The 25591-nt window shown below is 54.6% G+C and overlaps 1 protein-coding gene across 1 annotated transcript in view; it reads left to right on the forward strand.

The window, feature by feature from the left end:
- Positions 1–25591, forward strand: part of PLXNA4 (plexin A4) — a 358299-nt gene that overhangs the window by 301214 nt on the left and 31494 nt on the right. Inside the window, exons 14-24 of the mRNA XM_006755978.2 lie at positions 1758–1894; positions 3062–3226; positions 6153–6246; positions 6979–7218; positions 7836–7982; positions 8661–8895; positions 12128–12270; positions 18096–18364; positions 20070–20136; positions 20980–21126; positions 25087–25246. Of these exons, the coding sequence (XP_006756041.1) occupies positions 1758–1894; positions 3062–3226; positions 6153–6246; positions 6979–7218; positions 7836–7982; positions 8661–8895; positions 12128–12270; positions 18096–18364; positions 20070–20136; positions 20980–21126; positions 25087–25246 (1804 nt within the window). The remainder of the gene's footprint in view (positions 1–1757; positions 1895–3061; positions 3227–6152; positions 6247–6978; positions 7219–7835; positions 7983–8660; positions 8896–12127; positions 12271–18095; positions 18365–20069; positions 20137–20979; positions 21127–25086; positions 25247–25591) is intronic.

Here is a 25591-nt window from a genome sequence, read left to right on the forward strand (position 1 = left end):
AGAAAGTGTGCTTTTCCCTTCCCCTGACCTCCCACTTGGGAGCCCAGTGAAGAGGTGGCAAATAAGGTAGGACTGATTCCCGTGCAAGTCTATCTACTGGTGAAATGTCTATGGAGCCTGTCTTGAATGAGTAAGAGCTTCTCACAACTTTAAAACACAAGGCATCCACATCTGCATCTCTATGCTTTCCTCTCCCTGCTCCCCCCTTCCTACAAAAGCCAGCAGGGTTACTCACTTCTACCCTTCCAAGTCCCCCCCGACACACACACACACACACACACAGGCTGCCAGGGAGCCTGTTCTCCCTTATCCCATCTATCCTAACTTCCCTGGTTTTGATTATATCTCTAAGCATCCACCAACCCTTCTGCCTTGCAGCCGCTGGGTGAGTGCGTGCGCACACATACACACACACACAAGCACACACAGTCACAGTCAGTGGGACCTCCTATTACAGACAATGGGGACAAAGAAACCATTTGTGAGAGGTGACACAGAGTTATGGAACCAGAAAACATCAGGCACCTTTGAGATAATCACTGTTTGACCCAGCTCCCTGATACTGGGATCAGAGAGGGTAAGTGACTTATCCTGAGCCAAACAGCATGATAAGGCAGAACGGAGAAAGGAAAACTCTTTCCACATGTCACTGCCCACCTGCCCAGCTCTCTGGCTGAGCCAGTGGCAGAGGCAAAATAAAGCATTTCTGGGCTTGGTGGGTGCCGTGGGGATGCCAGGCCCAGGACCTGCAGGGACTGGTGAGCAGAGCGCTGGGTCGGACATAGAGTGCAGCGGTCAGCGTGCGCCCCTGCGTGTGTGACCTGAGCTTTTACTTGGGCATCACGTGCCAGGCCCGGAGCTGTACGCTTCTCTTCTCTGGTTGTGAATCCAGGCCTGTCTGTGGGGAGGCCATCTGCCATCTCCTCCAAGGGAGCGGAGTGGGTTCAAGTTTTGGTGCAGAATTCTTTGAGAGGGCAGGGAGTGGGGGCCCAAGGAGAAGGAAATCTTCATTTAAATGCAGATACAGGCTTCTCACCTGGGACTGAAGAAAGTTTTTCCATTAAAATGCTAATGAAAGAACACACTGCAACTCCAAATCCTTAGCCACCAGCCCCCTTGCCAATTGGACTCAATCGCTGACCAATCTTTGTCCCCCCACTCCCGTCCCCCCCACACACACCTCCTTTCCCTGGGGCCCTCAGATCCCATTGCTCAGGCCCTGGGCTCTTTGGGCTGAGTCTGAGAGGTCTGTGGAAGGGGCAGATCACCTTCTGAAAGCAAATGAGCTTGGAGACGGAGCGGGGGTGGAGAACTGGAGCTCTGGAATCATCAGACAGGTCTCAGTTGTGCCACCTTTCAGCTGTGGGACCTTGGAAACTGTCCCTAACATCTCTGAATCTCTTCTGTGAGATGGGTAGTAATCCACATCTTGTAGCATTGATTGAGTGATCAAATTATTTATATGTATTTAATATATTTAATTATTTATAGATATGAAACTATAAAGCCTGTCACTTAAAAAAATCAGTACATAGCAGCTATTTTTAATAGTATTACTATTATTAATATAGAGATGCAAACTCCAGGGGCCAGACATTGCCTATCCACACAAGTGTAAAGAAACTGTGCAGGCTCTCTGGGAGGCCACCCTGTACGGATTCCAGAAGGTGGCCCGGTCGTGGGAGCTGCCTCAGGCCTGTGCAGAGCCTCTGCAGCCCGTCCCAGTTGTGTCTCAGGCCAGATCCTCTCCTACACAGACGCTGACTCTCTCAGACCTGAAGCCCAGCCAGGGGCCCAGGTCCGGAGGCACCCAGGTGACCATCACGGGCACCAACCTGAACGCGGGCAGCAATGTGGTGGTGCTGTTCGGGAAGCAGCCGTGCCTCTTCCACAGGTAAGCACAGGGCAGACTGTGGGGTGCGCAGCGGGCAGCAGGCTTCCTCAGGCTAACCTCTGGCACGGCCGCCACCTCCCTGGAAAGTGGCGCTCCCTTAGGGACAGGGCTTTCCGGGCACACCTGGCTGTGGATGTTTGGCTCAGTCTGGAAACCTGCCAGCCACCCTACCCCTGGATAGGCCCTTGTGCTGTTGCCCACCATTTCACCTTGGTGCCCCATACCGCCCCCTGGCAGGACCCTGGGGTTCCACAGGACACGATTTGGAATCTCCAGTCCCTTCCCTGGGGCTAGCTTCTCAGGGGCTGCGGGCTGCGGCAGAACCAGTGGGGACTGCTGAGAGCTGGCAGGGCAGCTACCCCAGCTCGCTCCACTGTGTCTCCAAACACAGCCGGCTTTCTCTCCCCTGGTCCCACCACCCAGTCCCAGAAGGGCCTGCCTTTCATGAGCCAGCAGCCTAGGGGCCAGGGAGGCGGTAGGTGTGTCTAGTGAAGGACTCTATGAGATGTGGCAGCAGGCCGGCCCCCCGCAGGGGAGAGGTTCTGCAGAGAGAGGTTTTCCCAGGACAGAGCTTTGCTCAGGGCCCTGACAGACCCGGCCAGGCCTGGCCAGGCCTTGATGAGTGATGTTAATGAAAAGCGCATTGTGACGCTTGTTGGCCTGGTGAAGCCAGTTCACGGAGGGCTGTTGCAGCAGGTGTCAAGCTGTCACAACAGAGGAGAGAGATGGGGCTCAGCTCCCCACACAGCAGAGACAGCTGGGCATTTACACCCAACAGCAGGGGGAGGATGATCCAAACTAAACCAACATAACAGGATTTTTGCTGAAGGCTGGCCAGTGATCAGATATCAGGGGTGAAGGATGAGAAATTTGATCAGATGGATAGCAAGGGTTGGGGGATTCTTGCTAAACTGAGCAGGATTCTCTCCAAGAGTGGGGCTAGGCAGGCAGGCTAGAAGACAAGGCCCAAGGACGAGGCCTAGGCAGAAAGAGGGCTCAGGAGAGCCTGTCTTTGTCAGTCGTTCCCAGAGGTTTATGTCTGAGGCAGGGCTCACCATTGCCTCTGAGGAGCCTGACAAATGGGTCTGGAGGTGAGAGGGCCCTGAACCGGGACCACCTCCCTTCCTGGAGCCCAGGAGCCCAGCTCCATGTTTTCCCTCCCTCCAGGCGCTCTTCGTCCTACATCGTCTGCAACACCACATCCTCGGAGGAGGTGCTGGCGATGGAAGTGATGGTGCAGGTGGACAGGGCCAAGATCCACCAGGACCTGGTCTTCCAGTACATGGAGGACCCCACCATCGTGCGGATTGAGCCGGAGTGGAGCATCGTCAGGTAGACGCTGCCCAACCTCGCTTTCCTTCCTCAACTCTCAAGCACCAAAGAGAGTTCTGAGGACCGAGTCCTGGTTTGGGGACTGATGAACTGGAGTTGGCTCCCTCCTTTCCCTGAGGGCACCTCTATGCAGGACCTGGTGGCCAGGCTCTGACCAGCAAGAGCTCATGGCCTCTCATTTGAGGATGGGTGGTGCACCTGGAGGCCATGTTCCCATCTCACAGTGACTGTCCGGGGGAGGTGTCAGTCCTACTCCTTAAACCTCGCTTCTGGCAAATATGGACAGTGATTCAAGTCCTGCTGAGGAGCGCGGGAGGAGGAGAAAGGTCCGACCCAGCTTCTTCTTGGCCTGCTCTGGAAGGGAAGCACACCCCGACCTCCAGGGTTTGGTGAGGAGGTCCATCCTCTGCTTCTGCAGCCTCCTGTGTCTCAGCACCCATGACCTCTAGTTGCCCGCTGGCTTTGTCCTTCCCTCTGCTGCACACTCACTCCTCCAGGGCAGGGACCCAGTCTTGATCCCCGCGCTTTCCCCGTGCTTCACAGGAGCACAAAGAACATGTTTCTTAGACCAGGGAGCCAGGCATGATGGTGCTACAGAAAGACCCTCCGGTGCCATCTCTTGCTCAGCCAGTCACAAGCTGACTTGGGTCGGTTGCATCATTTCCCAAGGTCTCCATCTCTTGCATGACTCACCTGGGACTTGGGAAACCCCAGGACCTGGGTTCCTTTGAGTCTTGGCTTGGTGGTGCTTGGAGTGGGGATTAGCACCACAGGAAGGAACCTCAGGCAGGCAGCATGGGTCTGCTTTGCCAGGCACTGCAAGAGGGCATCCCGACCACAAGGCCCCTGATGATAGTGGGGAAATGGCTGTACCAGGGGCCATGTGGGGAATGGAACAGGGCTTGGGTCAGAAGGAGTGAGCTCAGCCCAGCTCCACTGCTTACCACCAAGTGACCCTAGGAGTCACTTAGTGCCCTTCTGAGGGCGGTTGAGTGGATTAAGGGGTGCAGATGCACAGTATGCTGCCTGGCTCAGCTCCCTCTTCCTCCCTGGCCCTTGGTCCTCGGCCCTCCCACTGTCTGCCGTGGGTCAGGGGGGAGTGGCAGGCATGAAGATGTGGTCTCCACAAGCTGAGGCAGGAGCCAGAGACCAGTTCAGTCCAGAGAACAATCCTTGAAACCAGGAGTTAGCAAACTCCAGCATGGAAGCCAAATCTGGCTGTCCATCTGCTTTTGAAATAAAGTTTTATTGGAACACAGCCATGCTCATTTGTATATGTTTTGTCTATAGCTGCTTTCTCGCCACAACAGAGCTGAGGAACTGTGGCAGACCACACGGCCTGGGAAGCCAGCAGTATTTAGTCTCTGGCCCTTTACGGAAAGAGTTTGCCATCCCCAGCCTTACACCCAAGGAAAGGCAGCATTTCTGATATGAGACTTGGTTGTCCTCACCAGTTTACTCCCTAAGGACCAAACCTAATAAGTTTTAGCCGTGATCTCAAAGCCCATGAAGCCTAAAGGCACGGAGAGGGGACATAGCCTGTAAAAAGCGACTCCAGGGTTTGCTCCCGGGGCCTGGTGAGTTGGGGAAGTGGGCATAGACAAACTCGGCAACTCCCCGAGGAATTCTCAGCCTGGTTTAATTCAGTGCTTCCTCCTGTCACCGTCACAGAAACAGGTGCCATCCTTCCTGCTGTCATCAATGGGGGCATGGAGCAGGGTCCTGCGTCCACCAGCAGCTCCAGGGTTTGGCTGCAGTTAAAGCCCACGCTGCGATGGGCTCTGCAGACTTCCTGCCTCTGCACTGCTTCCATCCTGGGCTACTGAGGAGCAGTGATTGGGGACTTTGGATAAATGTGTTTTGAATCGATTGAGAAGATCAGGAGATGGCTGGATATCAGAAGCTCAAACACTGCCCTGGGTTTCATGGGAATCTTCCTGCACGTGTGTGTGTGTGTGTGTGTGCGCGCGCGCGCGCGTGCACAGGCGTATGTGTGAGTGAGTGTTGGGGAGGCAGGTGGAGGCGAGAGAAAGAGAGGAAGAAACTGGGAGAGCAAAGGAGGGCCGGAGGCTAGAGGGTAGAAAGGAATGGTGTCCAGGATTCTGTACCCACCACGCTTATAACTACTCAACCATTGTAGGTAGTAGGATTCTTCTTGAAGATACTCCCTTGGTTGTGGGAAAGCTGATTCCTCCCTTTCCTGTGAGTTGTCCCCAAAGAAGATAGCCCCTCCCCATGTCACCTTCTTAGCCACCCAAAAGGAGGACACTGGCACCCAGGCTGCCTTCGAACCTCCTGCCCCCCCACTCATCCTCCTCCTCTGGCAGACACCCGGGTGTGGGAGACTGAGTCCGGAGCATGTCACCTTTGCATTCTGGGAGGGGGCTCCTGAGTGACTGCGCCTCTGCCTTCCCCAGGTCTAAGCCGGCTGCAGTCTCTGCGGTAGAAATTCGCACTATGGTTGCCCTGGGAGGGAGGCTGTGCTCAGGCCCTGGAGGGCCTGGTGGCGACAGTCTGGTCCACTAGGCCAAGGGCACTGTGAAGAATTTTCTGAGACTGGTGAAAGCTGGAGGAGGAGACCACAGGGGCTGCAGAGAAGCAGCTGGCTGGAGGCCGGAGGCCTCAGGAAGCCAACAGGTCCGAGCGGCAGACCCGGCCTCCACAGGGTGTCCGTGCTCCGAATGAGCTCAGCGCAGGATGGCTACGGACATCTGGTCATCACTGTCTTTGCCTTGGCTGCCGAGAGCTCCTCCTCGTTATTATGCAGTCAGCTCGTCAGCCTTGTCCCCATGAACATTGTCATGCCGACTGGCTACCGTTGTCTTTAATGTCGAAGCGCAGCCAGAGTGGCTATATCATAGTCGTGCCTGAGTGCCATTGCTGCTCCTGTCCCTGTCTCACACCCTCCTTCTCTCTTCCCGGGCAGTGGGAACACACCCATCACCGTGTGGGGGACTCACCTGAACCTCATCCAGAACCCCCAGATCCGTGCCAAGCACGGAGGGAAGGAGCACATCAATGTGAGTCTGGGGTTGGCAGGGCTCACGGGGGCTGTCCACCCAGCATGTCACCTCCCTACAGGGTGTGGGGCTCCCCGAGGACTCAGAGAGGCCCACCCCGGACACTGATGACCCATTTTGTGTGATACCCCTGAGCAAGATGAGGGCATTTTCACACCTTGGGATACAGGCAGGGAGGGCCAGTGGCTTCTAGGGTATATGGAGCTTTATACGCACTTTCCTCCAGCCTTCTGACCCCACAGTTCTGCTCACTAGCTTAGAGATGCCCTAGTCACTGCCATACTCACCACGGGCAACGTGGAGCAAGGTGCCAGCTGTAGAACATATTCCCTGAGCACCTAGGCCAGCCGTGGGCAAACTACGGCCCGCAGGCCTGATCCGGCCTGTTTGAAATGAATAAAAATATTGAAAAAAAAGACCGTACCCTTTTATGTAATGATGTTTACTTTGAATTTATATTAGTTCACACAAACACTCCATCCATGCTTTTGTTCCGGCCCTCCGGTCCAGTTTAAGAACCCATTGTGACCCTGGAGTCAAAAAGTTTGCCCACCCCTGACCTAGGCTGTGTGTTTCTGGCTGCAAAGGATTCTGACTCAGGCATAACTGTCCGTGTCAACCCCCTGCCGCATGGCAGCATCTCAGGTGGCCTGGTGGGTGCGGACTGCCGTGCGTGTGCAGATAAAATGCATGCAGATGCGTGGCTGAGTCTCCCTGCCTGCTCCTCCACAGCTCTGTGAGGTTCTGAACGCCACCGAGATGACCTGCCAGGCTCCGGCCCTCGCTCTGGGGCCGGACCACCAGTCTGACCTCACCGAGCGGCCTGAGGAGTTCGGCTTCATCCTGGACAACGTCCAGTCCCTGCTCATCCTCAACAAGACCAACTTCACCTACTATCCCAATCCTGTCTTCGAGGCCTTTGGTCCCTCGGGAATCCTGGAGCTCAAGCCTGGCACCCCCATCATCCTGAAGGTAGACTGAGGCCGGAGGCCGGGGGGTGGGAAGAAAGGTGGCCGCTGCCAAGGAGAGAGGCCAGAAGCCTCGGGCTCCTGCCAAATTCTGTGACTGGAGTCCCTCGCTCAGACTGTGTTATAGCTCAGAGTATGCGAATACTCACTCTGAGTTTGTGCTGAGTGACTCACCCCCCTCACAGGCCATGGAGACCTGGTCAGGGCAGCCAGACCCACGCTGGCCATTGGACTCCCGAGCTTTGTCAGATGCTGGGAGGTCAAAGGTTCAGAGTGATTCCTCCTGTGCAGCCTTTTGAGAACCACAACATAGGGTTTCTTTGGAGCATGGATAGCGACTTTTCATTTTAACTGCTATGGCAATTTGAATCCACTGGTAGTGACTGACAATGGCTCTGGGTTGAGAAGCATTCTGAGGCTGCATTTGGGATAAGCTGAAAAGAGCACCCTGATTATTGCTGTCCGACTGAGAAAGGGGTGATGGTAGCGTACAGGCCACAGTTTCTGTGGACTTACTTCACCAGCTCACCGGCAGGTGGGAGACTCCGGCGGGAGGACAGGCAGCCAGCAGTGGCTGTGGCTCTGACTCTGGGGTGGGAACTGGGTTTCCTGTCCATCCAGGGCAAGAACCTGATCCCCCCAGTAGCTGGGGGCAACGTGAAGCTGAACTATACCGTGCTGGTCGGGGAGAAGCCGTGTGCCGTGACGGTGTCTGACGTGCAGCTGCTCTGCGAGTCGCCCAACCTCATCGGCAGGCACAAAGTGATGGTGAGGCGCGGGCCCTGTCTGTCCCGAGTAGACGGGGGGCATAGGGACTGGGATGTGAGCGGCCCAGCTCCACCCTGGGCCCCCAGTAATCCCGGGAGGGGATCCTGGCCGGTTTCAACTTTCCTCCAACCTCCCCACAGCCTATTCCCGCCCTGTCTTTCTTCGGAGTTCTTTTTCCTGTACTGTCGTTCCTTCCATACTGGCTGGTGCCACAATGAGAGCAATGCAGGTCACTTTAAATGATGCGTTAAATCGCTCGTTATGAGCAGGAGACTCTTCCAGAAAAGGACCCCTGTTGGCCTGGGGAGGTCCCCGATATCATGTCTGTGCCACAGTCACCCATCCTTACAATGGGATGAGTGACGGGAACCAGTAATTGATGTCATCATGTCACACCATTTAGATCCCAGTTGTGTGCCATTTCCTTTGAAGATGCCCGTGTTGTCTCCTGGATAAGAGGATGAATTTTCCCCCTATAGAGGTGCCCGTGCTAGCTATGCAGACCCCCTCGCCCAGCCCCAAATGCCCTCTCGGCTATTTTTACAACCAAAGATGCTGCTGCTCCCCGGAGCCATTTCCCTCGTGCCACCCTGGTCACCAGTGCACCGGTGACTCGGGGCTGGGCCCTAGGATGCTCTGTCCCCGCGCCCAGCTCCATCTCGCCCACTCTGCCCCCAGGCCCGCGTTGGCGGCATGGAGTACTCCCCGGGGATGGTGTACATCGCCCCGGACAGCCCGCTCAGTTTGCCCGCCATCGTCAGCATCGCCGTGGCGGGTGGCCTCCTCATCATCTTCATCGTGGCCGTGCTCATCGCCTACAAACGCAAGTCCCGCGAAAGCGACCTCACGCTGAAGCGGCTGCAGATGCAAATGGACAACCTGGAGTCCCGCGTGGCCCTGGAGTGCAAAGAAGGTATTGAGTGGCCAGGTGGCTGCGGCTCCACGCTGGAGGCTGGGTGGGCATGCGCATGCATGTGTGTGCGTGTGTAGGTGGGTGGCTCACACATAAGCGGTGGGCTGGGCAGCAGTGGGCAGTGCTGGGGGCTGGGTGTCCACCTGCAGAACTTGAATTCTGATCAATGAGCCTATGCCCGGACCAATCCCATATCCTAGCCAGTCCCACTGGGGCAAGGCCAGCTAAGCTAACGCCTCCTGCCCCTCTTCCTCAAGATGTCCCCTGCCTTTTCCCCCAAGTCAAACTGGGATCATTTCAAATCCCACTAGAGCAGTTTCCAGCCCAGAATCCTGGCCCGTGGGTTTTGTGCTCCCCTCTCGGGGGGCCTTGACGGAACACATTCCAGCAAACTTCAGCTGTCTTCCTGAGGAAGGTCGGGCTGCAGGGCTCATCTGAGACTTAGAAGGAAGAGTTTCACAGCTTGTATTTTAAAAAGTTACCAATGCGCCATGAACTGAATCCAACTGCACTAAATCTCAGAAGGAAATTAAGGAGTCAGACTCTTGTCACCCCTAGGATATCATTCTGTGAGTCACCCGGGAGGGGTGAGTGGCTCCTTGCTGTAGGTTTACACATGGAGTAAATGCGGCCTCTACCTGGGGCTCTCTGATGGGAGGAGGGTCCACTCCATCCCCTCTCTACATCCTTTTGCTGTCAACGCACATCTGCCTTGTGGGACTGTTAATTACTGCCTTTTATTATATTTACGCTGCTTAATTTTTTTCTCTGCAATGTACTCTTTCCTCTAATTAGGAGTAGTGATTAGAATCTCTTTTATGTGTGGCAGGCGTGAGGCTTTGAGTGTTGGAGGTACTTGGTGACTTGAAGAGAAGCTGCAGACTGATAAAAAGCCAGCTCCCTCCCTCTCCTCCTCACCAGATGAGCACCCCAACAGGGAGGGGCGCCAAGGGCAGGGTGAAGCCAGGTTCCTCTCTGAGAATGTTCCAGAGGAGGAGGAATTAGCATCAGACAGGGAGGCCAGCTGAGCATCAGCGGGGGTGCCCTAGCCTGTGTTCAGGGGAGAGCCATTCCATGTGGGCAGGGAGAGAGGACTAGAGTAGTATGGAGGGTTCACCTGAAGTACTTTCCAGGGGTGCCCAGGGCTGATTCTGGAATGTTTGCAGGGCAGGTTGGGTCCAGGAAGGTGACTTCCTGAAGACTTGACAATGAGCTAGGACATCACCTGCACACACACTTCTGACAGTGAGCCAGGACAGCACCTACACACACACTCAGAGGAGGCTTGGCCTGGACCCATCACAGGCCTTACCTTCTGATATAACACACACACACACACACACACACACACACACACACACACATTAAATAAATAAATAAAATAGCACAGGGGTTTTTGACATTCGCACTCAGATGACCACTCATGCACTCTCACCCATACACTCAAGCACACACACTCACACTCATGCTCATGTGTGCATTTCCATGTACTCCCACAAGTGCACATGCATGTTCTTCACTCAGGACATACATGAGTGTTCATTGGGACTTTGGTGACAATACTTGCCAAAAAGGCTCACTGACTCCCCTTCACAGCCACATGTGCACACACATTGTTGTCAGTTTTGCTTGGATGCATTAGGGTTGCTCTGCTTCAGAGTCACTTCGCTGGACAAGGACCCCCTGTGTCCATGTGACCAGAGCAGAGGTGCAGGAAGAGAGCAGCACAGGGGCCTCTCCATGGTCCCAGTGGCATCCCCGTTGTCTGTCAGACAGGGAGCATTGGTGTCCTCACGCCCCAAACCTCAAGCTCCACAGGCCTGCAGTCAGCACGGCAGGAGGCGGTGGGGTCCAGGGCCCAGGGCAGCATGTTGTGTTCCTGGGGTCACCAGAGCCCACTGGACACAGGGCTTGCTTTTCCAGGGCAGGGCTTATGAATCTCTTTTGAGTCCATCAAGTAGTTGCACCTATTCTTGTGTTTGTATAAAGAGAAAGAAATATTGTTTAGTCAACATCCACTGGCCGTTCTTCTTTGTTAGCATGTGTTAATCCATTCTGGAGTGTGCACACATGTGTGCATGCATGATTACATGTGTATTTGTGTGTGCGTGCAAGCATGTGTGTATGTGTGTGCATGCATGTGCTGAGGAGAAAGGCAAAGCAGGGAAAAGCTGGGTACATTACCTCTGACTTCCTCAGGTGGCAGAGGGCGGCCCAGGAGATGGGCTCTGCCCAGGGCAGGGTGCGGTCACAGCTTTGAGGCTGTGTAAAACCTCAGCCTGTGTGCTGGCCTTGCCCTGGGCTAGAGGGCTCTTGCAGCTCCGTGACTATCTGGAGACCTGAGTTGCCTCCACAGACAGCAGTGCCCACACAGCTCATACTTCACCAATGAGTAGCATCACCTTGTGGAGGGGAGGACAGAGACCCACCCTGCGCATTTATACGGAAGGAATATCTTAGGATGGCAGAGCCCCATCTGGCCTCATTTGGTGGTTTGATGGCTCCAGTGACCTGCTTGGCCCAGAACTGGGACTCAGAAGAAATTGTCCTTAACTCTTACAAGGACTATCAAACACAGAATCAGAAATAGAAACTCCTCCTCACCTCTCCCCCACCCACCATGCTTCTATGGTCCCTGGCCCCACGCACATTTTTTAATTATCATATGAGGATCTGTTTCCATTGATTTTTAGGGGGAGTGGAAGAGAGAGGGAAAGACAGAGAGAAATATCGATGTGAAAGAAAGACATTGATTGGTTGCCTCCTGCATGAGCCCCGACCAAGGCCCGGGCCAGGGAGGAGCCTACAACTGAGGTACATGCCCTTGACCAGAATCAAACCCAGGACCCTTTGGTCCACAGGCCGATGCTCTATCCACTGAGCCAAACTGGCTAAGGCCCCATGCACATTTTGCAAACCAAAGCCCTCTTCCTCAGATGGGGAGGTGCTCCTGGCCCAGCAGCAGCACAGATCTGTGGGTGGCCTGCCCCTCATCCATGCTTTGGAAGGAATTTGGCCCAAGACAAGCTTCCTTGGGCTGCACATTTCTTCCATGCCTTTGTAGCTCACCTCAGCTACTTAAATGAAAATGTCCCCTTTTCTTATTCCTGCATGTCTGAGGCCCATTGCTCATGTCCCCTGGGGCCTGAGTGAGGGCTCTGGGTGCCCTGAGTTGGGAGTAACTCTTGGGCCTGCCCCACCCAGAAGTCTCACCGGCTTCTCCTTGTGGCAGCCTTTGCTGAGCTGCAGACAGACATCCATGAGTTGACCAGTGACCTGGATGGAGCTGGGATTCCCTTCCTGGACTATAGAACCTACACCATGCGGGTGCTGTTCCCGGGAATTGAAGACCATCCTGTCCTCCGGGACCTTGAGGTGAGAAGCCGTACCCATGCCCAAGGCCTTCCCCATCACGGTATCAGCACAGAGAAAGGTGTTGGTGACCTTCAAGCCTAGCTGCCTATCCAGAGGTGAGAAAGCTGAGGTCAGGGAGGGGATGCAAGTTGCCCAGGATCCCAGTTGTCGGCGCCTGCCAGTCCCTCTGGAGGCAGTGGGGCTGAGCCAGGAAACCTCAGAGCAGAGATGGGAGTAGGGCTTTGGGACTTAGGGGTCATGCATTCCTTTAGAATTGAATGCAAGTCCCTTTCCTCAGAAAAAAACTGTACATATTCACAGAAATAAGAAATCTGGCAAACAAATGTTGGGAGTTCATGGACCCTTATTTAAGAAACTGTGATATGATATGATGATTTCACCACTTAGTTGCTGCTCAATAAATCTGTGTGGAAAGATAAGTGACGCACTGGGAAGGGAAGCGGAAAGTGAACGATAAAAACCTAACTCTCTTTTGTACCGGCAGGGACCCCATTGTTTGAACACTTTATCCCTCTTCCTGTCTAGCATAGGATCTGGCTTATACATATATTCATATTACCCTTTGTTCTGAAAGGGATTTGGAATAAATTATAAATATAAGTACCGGAGAAAAGTGAAAAATATAAACAAGGAAACCAGGGCAAAACAATAACCATAAGGAACAATCACTACTAGTTGACTGCTGACGGGTCCAGTTTTAAATACTTTACCTGCATGCATTCGTTTAGCCACCCAAGAGCCCTCTGAAGTAGGCATGCTCCTAATACAGGCGACAAAACTGAAAGCACGGGTCACTTTGGGAGCGAGCGGGCCAGGGTTTGAGTCCAGGCGATGAGACGTCTGAGCCGGCCCTCCGACAGCAAGCCCGCACACCTGACTCCCGAGGTGCTCCATCAGTATCATGCCTCATGGCTCTGGATACTTATTAGGATGGATGGCAGGTTGTGGCCGAAGCAACAACAGAAAATAAGACTAGTTCCGAGATTTATATTGTCCATAAAATAAAACAGGCCCATCACTCGGGAGTTGAGCACTTTCCCAGGTACTGACCAGAGGGAATGTCTACAGGATTCTGCAAAAGGATGGAGAGGCTGGGCCCGTTATAAATCACACATGCCCTTCTATGGCCTTAGTCCTCATCTGGATTCTTAACATTTCCCCTTAAGCCTAAATATTCTCAAGTTCCCTTGCCTTTCTCACGAGGGAAGACTCTCTGATCCCAGCCTCAGCTCACAAAGGAGTGAGCAGCCAGGTTTACCAATGTCCCTGAGTGGGAGCCCACGAAATAGCTAATTGCTAGGCACAGGCTCCGAATCTAGCAGGTTACACAGCTTTGTTTTTCCATTGTAGTAAAATAAACATAAATTTTCGACCATTTTTAGGTGTCCAATGTGGAGGCACTAAGCACATTCACACTGTTGTGCAACCATCACCACCGTCAGCTCCAGAACCTTTGCATCTTCCCCAGGAAACCCTGTTCTCATTGGACAACCACTCCCCATTTCCCTCAGTGGTCACCACCGTCGACCTCTTTCTATGAATGTCACTATGCTGGGCACCTCATACAAGTGGAACCAGACAGTATTTAGTGACTAGCTTATTCACTTAGCAAAACGTTGTCAGGGTTCATCTGTGTTGTAGTGTGAGGCAAAATTTCTTTCCTTTTTAAGGTGGAATCTTAGTCCATTGAATAGACCACATTTCGTTTATCCAACCTTCTGCCAATGGGCCCTCGGTTTGCTTCCCCCTTTTGGCTGTTACAAATAATTCTGCTAGGAACACTGTGCACAGATATCTTTCTGAGGCCCTGCTTTCGATCTTTGGGTATATATCCAGCACATACGACTTTTCCATTTCCACTAAACTCACGAATTAATAGCTTGCAGGCAGAAATTAACTTCCACTGTTCTACATTAGCCCGGGGTATGTGAGACCCAGCTCCCTACACTAGACCCAGAGATCTTGTGTGTATTGTCATTTTCTTTATTTCTTTCCAACCCCTCTTTGCCACCAGCGTAGTTTCTCCCTGTTTGGCTTCCTGAGAATAGAAACATTCCCAGGGAAGCCACTGACTAATGTAAAGCAGTGTTTTCCAGCCTTTTCAGCCGCCGACATACCTGCCCTGCTGGTTGGGCATGAGTGGTGGATGCGTGTGGACAAGAAGATGTCTTTTGGCTTCAGGCTGTCCCTTTGGGACCATCTGGGTAAAATTCGGGCATTTGGGGAAGCGGCTGCCCAGGCACTAGTCACACACCAATCCTTTAGAAACAGAAAGCAAACAGTAACCATTTTCAACCTATCATTGCCTCCTAACTCTACCTTATTGGGTTACAATTAAAATTTACTACCCAGTTTTATACTCACAGACTTCAACTAAATTATCGAACCATCTGGTGAATAAAGAAAGCCTTGTTGCGGAGTGGCATTTGGGTAGGGGGCAGGGTGGCAACGTTACAAAGGGGAATTGTCTGGATACTCCTCATCGAGACACTTCACTCCCATCTCCCCTGTCATAAAACAGGGACTCGGTGCCAGTGCGCTAGATAGCTGGGGAGCCAGGGAAAGGGATCAGGGGAGAGCAGCCAGGGAGGTAGGAGGGGCAGGTAATAAAATTTAAGTGCGCCCCGCGTGCACCAGGCACTTTACATACATTATCTTACTTAATGTCCATAAAACATTATGACACGTGCACTCATATTCTCATTTTATAGCTGAGGGAATAGAGCCCAGAGGGAACGGAGGTTTCCTGCATGTGGGCCAGTCAGTCTCTGTGAGTCCAAACCCCAGGCTGCTGATGAGACACTGGCTCTCCATGGGTCCCAGGGCCCAGCCACGCCATCCAGAGGCGAGTACAGCCACAGTGGGAAGTCCAGGGAACGTCCTCATGCCGGAAGTGCCATCTGCTCAGCCCTGTGTGCCCTTCTTCCTCTCCAAGTGCCACAGTGCCGACCTGCCCTCGGCCCCCTGCCTTCCATGGCCAGCCTGAGCCACTGGGAGGCCCTGCCCGGGAGGCCGCAGAGAGGACTCGGAGCTGGCGTCCAGTCATGAGCCAGAGTAGAGTAGACCTGGCCCCAGATGGGGAGAATGGAAGTGGCTTGGGAGACTGACAAACTTATCGCTGGAAACCCAGCATAACCTGCAGCCACTGGCCTTGGCACAACCACACTGGCTTCTGTGAGAAGCCGTTAGCAGAAGCTGGTAGGGGCACACTTAGCCTTGCAAGATCATTAGAAGTGCATGCTGTTCCAGGCGCCAACACTGCTCATGGCACATGGTGGGCACCCAGCAATGGCATCCCCATTATTAGGACACGTTGAGGAGATGCTGCTCTGAGGGGTTTGATGGACAACAGGAGTAAAGTGTGTGCACAGTGTGCAAGGGGATGGTCACAGAGCACGGGGAGACCATGGGAGACAGACACCTGCCCGCTGTGCATCTAGGCCCAGGCTGATGACAAGGTGAGGCGGCCATGTCTCCCTGTCCTTCCCTTGTCAGTGCCCATGAGTGGGGGATGGGGGAGCCGGGCAGGAGGCCAGGCGAGGCCGTGGGGAATGAGGGGTTGGCGAGGATGAACTGAAGAGGGCCCAGGCCAGCACCACGCCCCCTCCCCGCCCCCCAGCTCTGGCAAGTTCCTATCTCTCCTGAGAACTTCCTTCCCACAGGGTCTTCCACATACCAGCATCGCAGCAAGGGCCATGACAATGGACTTGACTTGGGAACACACATGAGCTCCCAGCCGCCTGGCCTGTGGGAGCGGTGGATGCTGGCCGGCCTTCTGGGCCTCAAGGAGAGTGTTTCTTACAGAATCAGGGGTGGGCCCCCAGGGCTCCACCACGGAAGGGGGCTTCTGGCTGACCAAAGGCAGGGCCTGGCTGTGACTAGTCTCTGCCTCCAGCCAGCACCTTGCCCTGAGCCCAGACCCAGGAGGCTCCCTCAATGAGCAGTGTGAGTGTTCCAGCTCTGCTTCTGCCACCTTTTTGGTCTTGGGGCAGCCGGGGCTTTCTCTGCCTGTCTCTCTATCCCAGTTTGAAATCTCTAGGGTAAAGCAGGATAAAACTGCTGCCACTCTGCCACTCGACTGTGTGTCAGGCAGACACTGCAGGCTTTTCACACCTCAGGACTTTCCCTGCTCCAGGGAGATGGCAGGATGTGGCGCCGACACACACCCTAGTTCACAGCCTGGCTCTAACTCTCCTCTCTGGGGGATCTCAGGGAAGTCCCTTAGCCTCATGGGGCCCGGGGCAATACGGTCCTGCCCTCATAGGGTGTGGTGTGGGGTCAGTGGATCAGCATGCCATGTTCAGCATAGAGTGAGAGCCATGGGCACATTAGCTGTGACACCTTCGCTTTGTCGATGAAGAAACTGGCTCTATTCGGGGCCCCACAACTGGTAAATGTCTGCGACAGAGTGGACCGCAGCTGACCAACTCTGAAACTGAGCCATACTGTCATGCTACATACATGATGACCCTTCCCAAAGACCTGAGGCATCTGAGCCATGGGCAAGACATGGCCCTCAAGATGTGGCCTGGATGGCGCCTCCGGCTCCCACCTCCTGCACCCCAGCCCTCAAGAGATGCCCTGCTCTGTGCTCTCAGGTGGCTTCCCCTCCAGGGCAGAGGCTGTGCCTTATGTTTCAGTAAACATCTTGTTCTAAAGGGAGTATTTACACAGAGCTACGCACACGTGGTCCAAACAGGGCTCTGTTCCCCTGAGTGAGCACAGCCGTCCAGCCACCATGCAGATCACAGCCAGAATGTGCCCACCCCCCCAAGGATCCCCCATGTCCTTCTGTCACAGCCACCCCCAGAAAAAACATTTCCTGCCACCATGGATTAATTTTATTTATTTTTTAAAAATCTTTATCTAAGCAGTATGATACAGTCTGCCCTCTTTGAGGTCTGACTTTTTTTCATCCAGTATCTGCAAGGTGCATCCTCGAGCTGTGCTATTGCTGCCGGGCATCTGGCTGTGCCCACCCTTGTGCGTCTCACAGCAGCGTCTTCTCTGGCTGGTTCAGCCGCGGGCTCATGTTTGCTGAGTGGATGGTACACCCTTCAACCTTTGCATGGGTCTCCCAGTGAACAGAAGATGCGGGCAGGAAGATAAAACCTTATTCCCCTCCTTCCCCAGGATGGAGCAGGGTCTCAGGGTGCTAGGATCGATGCTAGAGTCAGGGAATGCCTGAGAGACTGTTGGGCTGAATCTTCCCGTTCTTACAGGTGCATGAACTTGCCCCCGCCCCTGAAGTAAAGGACTTGCCTGAGCTTGCACAGGGGGTGGTGTCAGAGCCCATGTGGAACCCGCAGTCCTAGCTGTGAGGCCACTGGCCTGCCAGTAGGACCCGCGGGTCTGGAGATGGGCCAGCATTAGGTCAGAAAAGGCTCAGGCTTGTGAACCATCAGCCAGGGTGCAACCCACAGCAGCCCATGTTCCAGAGTTCCCACCAGGGCTGCGGTGGTGGCAGCTGTGGTGTGGGGTGCCTCCTCAACTCCACAGCACCGTCAGAGAAGAGCTGAGGCCGCTGAACGGGCAGATGCGGGTTCCTACCCCAGTGTCACCATTATTCAGTGATGTTCTCTCTGTGCTTCGCTTGGTTCATCTCTAGAGACAGTGATCCACACGTGGGCTGTGACAGAGGCTAAGTAGCTACCTGGCACAGTGCCTGGCACTAGATAGGGATGTGGCAGCGTTAGCCAGGCTGCAGAGGGTAAGTGGCGGGGTGGGATGGTCAGCAGTGTGCACAGCCCATTCTGTGGGGGCATGACCGGGCCCTGCCAGCCTCGCCCTCACAGGTGGCAGTCAGAACCCTGTCTCCTCTGCAGGTACCCGGCTACCGGCAGGAGCGCGTGGAGAAAGGCCTGAAGCTCTTTGCCCAGCTCATCAACAACAAGGTGTTCCTGCTGTCCTTCATCCGCACGCTCGAGTCTCAGCGCAGCTTCTCCATGCGCGACCGCGGCAACGTGGCCTCGCTCATCATGACGGTGCTGCAGAGCAAGCTGGAGTACGCCACCGACGTGCTGAAGCAGCTGCTGGCTGACCTCATCGACAAGAACCTGGAGAGCAAGAACCACCCCAAGCTGCTGCTTCGGAGGTGAGAGGCAGCCGCGGGTGGCCGGGGCGGCGCAGGTCAGAGGGCCCCTACCCCCACCCACCAGGCCTGAGCTTTGCCTGCCAAGGAGACCAAGGCAGAGCTCCCAGAAGGGGTAGCCAAGTCCTCCAAGGTCAGGGACCGACTTGCTCAAAGGCTGGGTGCATCCCACATTTTCCATAAAGAACCTGCCCATCATGAATCTGGCCACGGCCCAACTGCTCACCTGGTTGTGTTTCATCTGCCCCTATATCTGCTCTCCATCATTCTCCCTCTGCCCTTTTGCTCCCCTGATTTTGCCCTGTTTTACTGGAATTCTTTTCTTGTGGGATCTTTAGAGGCCATTATCCATCCCCTGGCTTTGTCCAAATCAGAACTTGAATTAGGAGCGAGGCCGCTCTGGGAACCCACCCCACCATCTCATGATGGGAAGTTTGAGCCCCGAGCCACTTGCACTGCTATCTATCTGCTTGTGATCACTCTGAGCCACACGTGACTATTTAAATCCAAATTAATTAAAAGTAAATAAAATTAAATATCACCCGAGAGCTATTGGAGATGCAGCCAGCATCTCAGGTCCCTTCCCACACTCGGTGGAGCAGAGTCTGCATTCCGACGAGATACCAAGGTGATCTGAATGCCTAGTAACTTTTGAGAAGTGTGGCCCAGCCCGCGTGTGAATTAAATCCCTTCAACGGCAACTTGCCTGATGCCTCTCAGCAAGGATTTCCTGGCACCTTGGGATTTTAGTTATTAGTATCTTAAGGTGCCTGCGACTTTCAAATCTATGTAGACATGCCTGGATGGGCTGGATTCTCTTTGGAGCTGGCCACACATGCTTAGTGCAAGGTTGAGTATAGTTTGTTTTCTCTAAGTGGATGCAACCAAAAGTAACACTGCTGCTGTGTCTTCACTTCCAAAGTAAAAGAATAAATGGACTTGGGTAGCAGCATGAAAGATGCATGTTAGACTCAAGAAGGAACTTTTTGTAATTGTACATGAAACACCAGAAGGGTTCCCAGAGGGAGTTCCAAAGAGCATGGAAGCCTTTGAAAGGGGACCATTCTGGCACCTCTTGGGAAGAGCGAGGCACAAGCTGCTGACAGGTCTGCGTCCAGCTTAGGTGAAGGGTCAGTCCAATCTGGCCTTTTTGCCAGCACCTCCTGCTCCTGCCAACTTCCTTTCTATCGTCTGCCAAGTTAGAAACTCCCAGGTTTTTTGTTTTTCTTTTCTCACCCAAATGAACTATAAAGTTCTCTAAGGCCCAATGTGATCCCTACGAGCCGCATGTGACTTATAAAATCTAAATTAATTAGAGGTAAATAAAGTGCAAATTCAGCCCCTATGATACTCTGGCCACATTTCAACTGTCCTGTAGGCACATATGCCTGTGGCTACTGGGCAGCAGAGAGAGCGTTTTCATCATCCCAGACAGTGCCCAGCACTGCTAAACTGTTCCCACCAAAACCCTCCAGGAGCCCGGGCCCAGAGCAGCATCTCCCAGCCTCACAGGCAGAGCTTGTCGTATCGCTACGGGGTGTCTAGGAGTCCGTGGACTCGGTATTCTTTAGGATCTCGGGATTTGATCCAAAAACCTTAAGCAGCAAGACCCATGCAGACTTCTTCCCCTGCCTTCCCAGTCCTGGGGTCTGACCAGCTGCTTCTGTCTTTGTCTTCCTCTGCTGGCCTCCTCGGTGGCGGGTGACAGGACTGAGTCAGTGGCCGAGAAGATGTTGACCAATTGGTTCACCTTCCTGCTCTACAAGTTCCTCAAGGTACGCTTGGCTGTGGGGTATCTCTGGCCTTGCGCCCGTTTCCCCACCAGCCTGGGCACCAACCTGCCTCCTCCCCAGCCTGCCCCATTTCCCTCACGGCCCCCAAGTCTATACCTCCAGAGGCCTGGCTGTTAGTACCCCCAAAGAAGCACAGTTCCCCTCGTCACTGAGGGAACGGGCTCCTGACATGTCGGAGGCAGCCTCGCAGTCAGTCCCAGCTCGAGGGACAGGTCCCGCAGGCTGCTTGTCCGGGGCAAGTGGAGATGAGCCTCTGAAAGGTCCCTGCAGGAGCCATTCAGCTAAACACAATTCACCCCCACTTCCCTGCTTTCCCTCTTCCTCTCCCTCCTGCCCCTCCCAGCCCCAGACTGGCTGAGGCCGAGAAGGGTCCCAGGCAGGTACAGCAGCTGCCTTGCTGGCAGATAAGTGACAACGTGCCTGCGATTTGGAAGAGCTGCCCGACATCTAATTACTGACTTGTTTGCTAAGGAGGTCACAGCACTGAGGACTGACCTCGGTCTGAAGATGGGGCTGCAGAGAAAGCGGGTGGAGTGAGATGGGGCAAAGGACCAGAGAAAGGGTAAGAGGCAGGAAGAGAAGAAGAGCTGCAGGACGGTGGCGGCACAGGGCAGATGGGAGAGGACAATGTGGGCAAACGAGCCCAGCGAGACGTACCTCTGAAGGCGGGAGTTGAAAACCCAAGAGCAAAGCAGGTGGGAGCAGGAGGAGAGAAGCGAACCAGAGTTGCAGTCAGCAGCCCTCTGGAGAGGCAGGGGCCGTGGGAGCCTGGCCCTGCTCACCTGTGGTCCAGCGGCCGCCCATCATGGTTGTTCTCCTCACCAGGAGTGTGCCGGGGAACCCCTCTTCTCGCTCTTCTGCGCCATCAAACAGCAGATGGAGAAGGGGCCCATCGATGCCATCACGGGTGAGGCCCGCTACTCCCTGAGTGAGGACAAGCTCATCCGCCAGCAGATCGACTACAAAACCCTGGTAAGCAGCCCCACAGCCTTTCCCCTGGGCCCGGGGCAGCGGGCTTTGGTCTGCCCAGCCCCTGCCCAGCAGAGGGGACGGTGGAAATGCTGAAAAGCTACCTCTCCAGGTTTGCTCACTGCAAGGAGCCAGCCAGCTGCTCCCCCTGTGCCGGTCACCCCAGATGTCCTCTGTGCCACCACTCTGGGGCACCTGGATCGGGGACCAGTAGCTCAGACACACCTGAGCAACACTCCAGCAAAAGTCTAGTGGGCTCCCAGGCCAGTGCCCTGAACCGTGGGGTCCTGAGCCCCTGCCAGCTGCTGTCTGACTGACCCCCCTGAAGGTACGCCTTCTTTCTCACCCATCCTCCCAGCGAGGAGAGTGGACACCTCCACGCAGAGAGCAGGTGGGGGCACGAAGGAGCGGAACCCAGGAAGAGTTCCTCGTGGTTCTGAGGCCCACCTGTGCCCACTGGTTCAAGTCAAATCCAATGTGCCCCAAGCTGTGGAACGTGAGGCCAGGAGAGCCTAGTGGTGGAGGCGTTGTCCAGGGAAGGTGGGGATGCCCTCCGTGGAGGTTAGACCTCACCTCCTGACAGAGACCTCGGAGACAGCAAAGCTCAGCTTGTAGGAGCCCGGGGCTTGGAAACAGGCAGACCCGGCTTGGAGCCCTGACTCCGCTTCCGACTAGCAGGGTGGTTTGGGTTCATCTTAGTCTCAATCTCTCCAAGCCTGTGTTTCTTTATCTGAAAAAAATGGGGATAATACTAGACCCTGCTAAAGCAGAGATGACAGTAGTATGCAGCCGTGAAATTGTGCAGAAGATGGAATGGGACAGGACAGGGAGGCACTGAGCCCGGGGCAAGCGCTCCCTGCCCCCTTGCCTCGCTGCCACCAAGCCTGACCGCTGGTTGCCCGCTCCCTCCAGGCCAGGGAGCCATCTCTCAGGCATTTTAGGAAAGAGTTGTGATCTCCCACCAGGCCTTCCATAGGGAAGGGGGCAGGAAGTGGAAAGGGACTGAGAAAATAAGAAAAATGTCGAGTGCTGGGGGGTGATGCTCACGGGGTGACCCAGAAGGAAAGACAGAGAACAGAAGATTTAACATGCACTGTGGGGGGATGGGGCACCTGGCAGCCAGGCTGGACATGGCAGAGCCAGACGTGAGGGTAGGTGAGCCAGGGAGAGTCCCAGACACAGAGGCCAGCTGGGGGGACTGTTCCTGCTGCTCTGAACGAAGCCGTCCCCGCTGTCTGAGAGTGATGTGGCCATGATGCACCTGTTACTCCATCTTCAGAGGCCCTGGGAAGCCCAACAGCATCCCACAGACTCGCCAGGATTGGCTCAGTTGCTAAGCTTTTAGTGTGGGGCCAGGGCCCCTGCTTCCTGCAGGCCTGGCCTGCTCTGGAGGAGAGCGTTAGAGGCTCTTATTAAAATGGGGAAGGGGGAAAATCCTTCCAAAAACAGAGACTTGAAGAGACTTCTTAATGAGCCGGAACTACTATTGAAACATCTCTGCTGGATCTCTCCCCCTTCACTCCCTTCCTTCCCCATCTCATCAGTGGCTCCCCAATATTGCATCAAACACAATGAGCTGTAAGAATGCTCTGTGCCCAAACCACAGGGTCCTCTATTCCATAGGTTAAGGTGTCGTTAGCACAGCTGGCTCAGGCTCGCTTACACAGCACGTGGGGAAGTTGGAGGGGGCCAGGGAAGAGCATCCAGGAAGGTGGAAACGCTGGGAAGAGGCTCTGTGAGGATTGGGGGAAGAAATTACAATTGTTTTGCCCAGAGAAGAAATTTGGCTGCAGGGAGACTTAACAACCACCTTTAGGCCTGTGAATGGAAACTCCCACATACAGAAGTGGGAGTAGCCCCAAGGCTGGTGAGGATCAGAAAGGAAGAAAGTGTTAGACAGCAGCACACAGGGCTGACTGAGTCTCCAAGAGAAAGGAGTCACAAGAAGACAGGAGGTCATGGGATTCGGCAGTGGCTGGGGGAGCCCAGGGTGCTTTGGGCCAACTGATGGTGACCTTGTTCTTGGCAGAAGGGATAACCACAAAGAATGAGACAGCTGCTGACTGGCTTGGGGACATATTGCTTTATAGAAGCTGCCCCTCTTCAGTGCTGAGTGATTAATTGTATTGATACTAGAACTTAGACTAGGGCCCTGCTGCTGGGAGTGCCCATCTGCATTACCTGGGAGCCTGCTAGATGCACATCCAAGAGCCTGCTAGATGCTCATCCAAGAGCCTGCTAGATGCTCACCCAAGAGCCTGCTACAATGCAGAGTTTCAAACCCCATTCTAGACCTCCTGAATCAGAGTCTGCATTTTAACAAAAACCCTCACCCAGCAGGAAAAAAAAACACCAGTAAGTTTGCTCAGAAACTAGCCAAGGGTCATGGGAGCGGCAGTGGGAAGGAAACTTCTGGCTGGAGCTGTGGCTTGGCCGGTGGCTGGGAATCCTGTCCCTCAGTGGGGCCACTGCTGCTTCTCTGCCTGCCCTGAGCTCCATGGAGTTCTCCCAGGGCCCCCCTGAACCCTGGGCAAGTGGAAACATCAGGAGATCATGCCCAGGCGACAGCCTCTCCTCTCGGTCTCTTGGCGGAGGAGGCCCAGAACAGGTTGCATCGCTGCCCTGCCCGGGGCAGGCCCGGAACCCAGGACAGCAGGGAGGCCAGGGCACAGAGCAGCAGGCTGTGCTTGGCTGCTGAGGGGGCAGGGAGGGTCCAGAGGCTTTTAAAGGACAGAGCGGCTGGCGAGGGCACTCAGAGCAACACATGGTTCAGAGTTCCTTCCACCATTGTTCTCCGTTTAGGACATTTTGAGAATGAGAGTTTTGGTTTTACAGATTTAGGAGATTTTTTTTTCTTCTTCTTAATGGAATAAGCATGTTCCTATTTGAGCTCATAGCAATCTGGTTGCTAATGAAAGGCAGGCATCCAGGGGCCAGGGTTCTGATTGCCACCACATGGAGTGAGGGTGAGAGGGTGAGGGGGGAAGGCCGTTGTCTGAGTCTGCAAACCAGACGTGCAATTGGGAAATGGTTGGGGTGGGGGCTGCGGTGAGAATTCAGAAGAGGAGAAGAACAGGGGCTCGGGCAGCAGGGTTGGAGGGAGGGTACAGGTGCCCAGAGTGGCATGGCCACTGGACAGCCCCTGTGCCCCACAGCATGCGCCCGCTCCACTGTGGTCCCCCAGGACCTCCACAGCCTCAGCCATGCAGAGCGAGCCTCTGGAAATAGCCAGGGAAGAAAGGCCTTTGGAAACATCCCAGATGTTTTTAAAGGAAAAGATACAGTTTGGTGCTTTAAGCAGAGTCTTCGCTTTTCTGAGTCGTTCCAAAAGGAGAGGTTGAGGTCCTGAGCCAGGGTAGCCTCTTCCCCTCACACAAGGTTTCAGCGGTCTCGGGTGGCCTGAGCCTGAAATGTTTTATGAGCCCCAAACCCTCATAAACCCGAAGCTTATGAAAACTTGAGAGAAAGGCACCAGATCCACATTAGTATGAGTGTGAGAGGGAGGACAAGGAAGACAGGCTGACACACACAGATGGGGGGTTGGGGGCAGGTTCAGTGGTGGGTGAGAGTCTGGGTGTGCACTTGAGAAGGTACCTCTGCATGTGTGTGTGTGTGTGTGTGTGTGTAGAGTGCACGCATGCATGCATTAGTGTCCAATCTCATGCAGTTTTCCCCTCACTGCCTCCTTCTACTTGGACATGGTTCTCTCTGGAAAAAAATCAGGATTGTTCAGTGTGCAGCCCTACTCCTGCAATGACCCTGAAGTCACAGCACCTTCCTGCTGCTCGTAGGACTAGAAGGGCAGAGGGCTTGGTGGGAACACAGTTGGGCCGGGCTCTCCCCATCCCCTTCCGGTCCAGCCCGCAGAGGGGGAGCTGGTCAGGACAGGGGCCCGGGATGCTGCAGGGACCCTCCAAGCTCTTTCTGCTGCCCACCCCACGTGGTTCTCTCCCCCTCCCCCAGGTCCTGAGCTGTGTCAACCCAGACAACGCCAACAGCCCTGAGGTCCCAGTGAAGATCCTCAACTGTGACACCATCACTCAGGTCAAGGAGAAGATTCTGGATGCCATCTTCAAAAACGTGCCCTGCTCCCACCGGCCCAAGGCTGCAGATATGGACCTGGGTGAGTGGCGGCCCACCCAGGGCTGTCCTGTGAGCGGTTGGAACACCTCTTACTCGATGGTGGAGCCAGGGTTCAAGGAGAAGGCACGCATGGCCCCTGGGGGCCCAGGGGGTATCTCCTTCGTGGCCACTTAGTGAGCAATAAGCAGAGAAGGGGTGCAGTCTGCTGCGGTCTGACAGCCCGGGGGTCTTTTGAGTAGCTGAGGGTGGGCGTGGAGGTATCCTATCTGCAGTGGGGAGGTTTTAGTCCGAGTCTGTGTGGTTCAAGGTCTTGCCACTGCCTTTGTTGTGCCCCCAGGCTCTGCCCTTCCCTCTGTTCCATGCCTGTGCTTTTTGCTGACTACCC

This window comes from Myotis davidii, unplaced genomic scaffold (assembly GCF_000327345.1).
Source record: "Myotis davidii unplaced genomic scaffold, ASM32734v1 scaffold1314, whole genome shotgun sequence".
NCBI lineage: Eukaryota > Metazoa > Chordata > Mammalia > Chiroptera > Vespertilionidae > Myotis > Myotis davidii.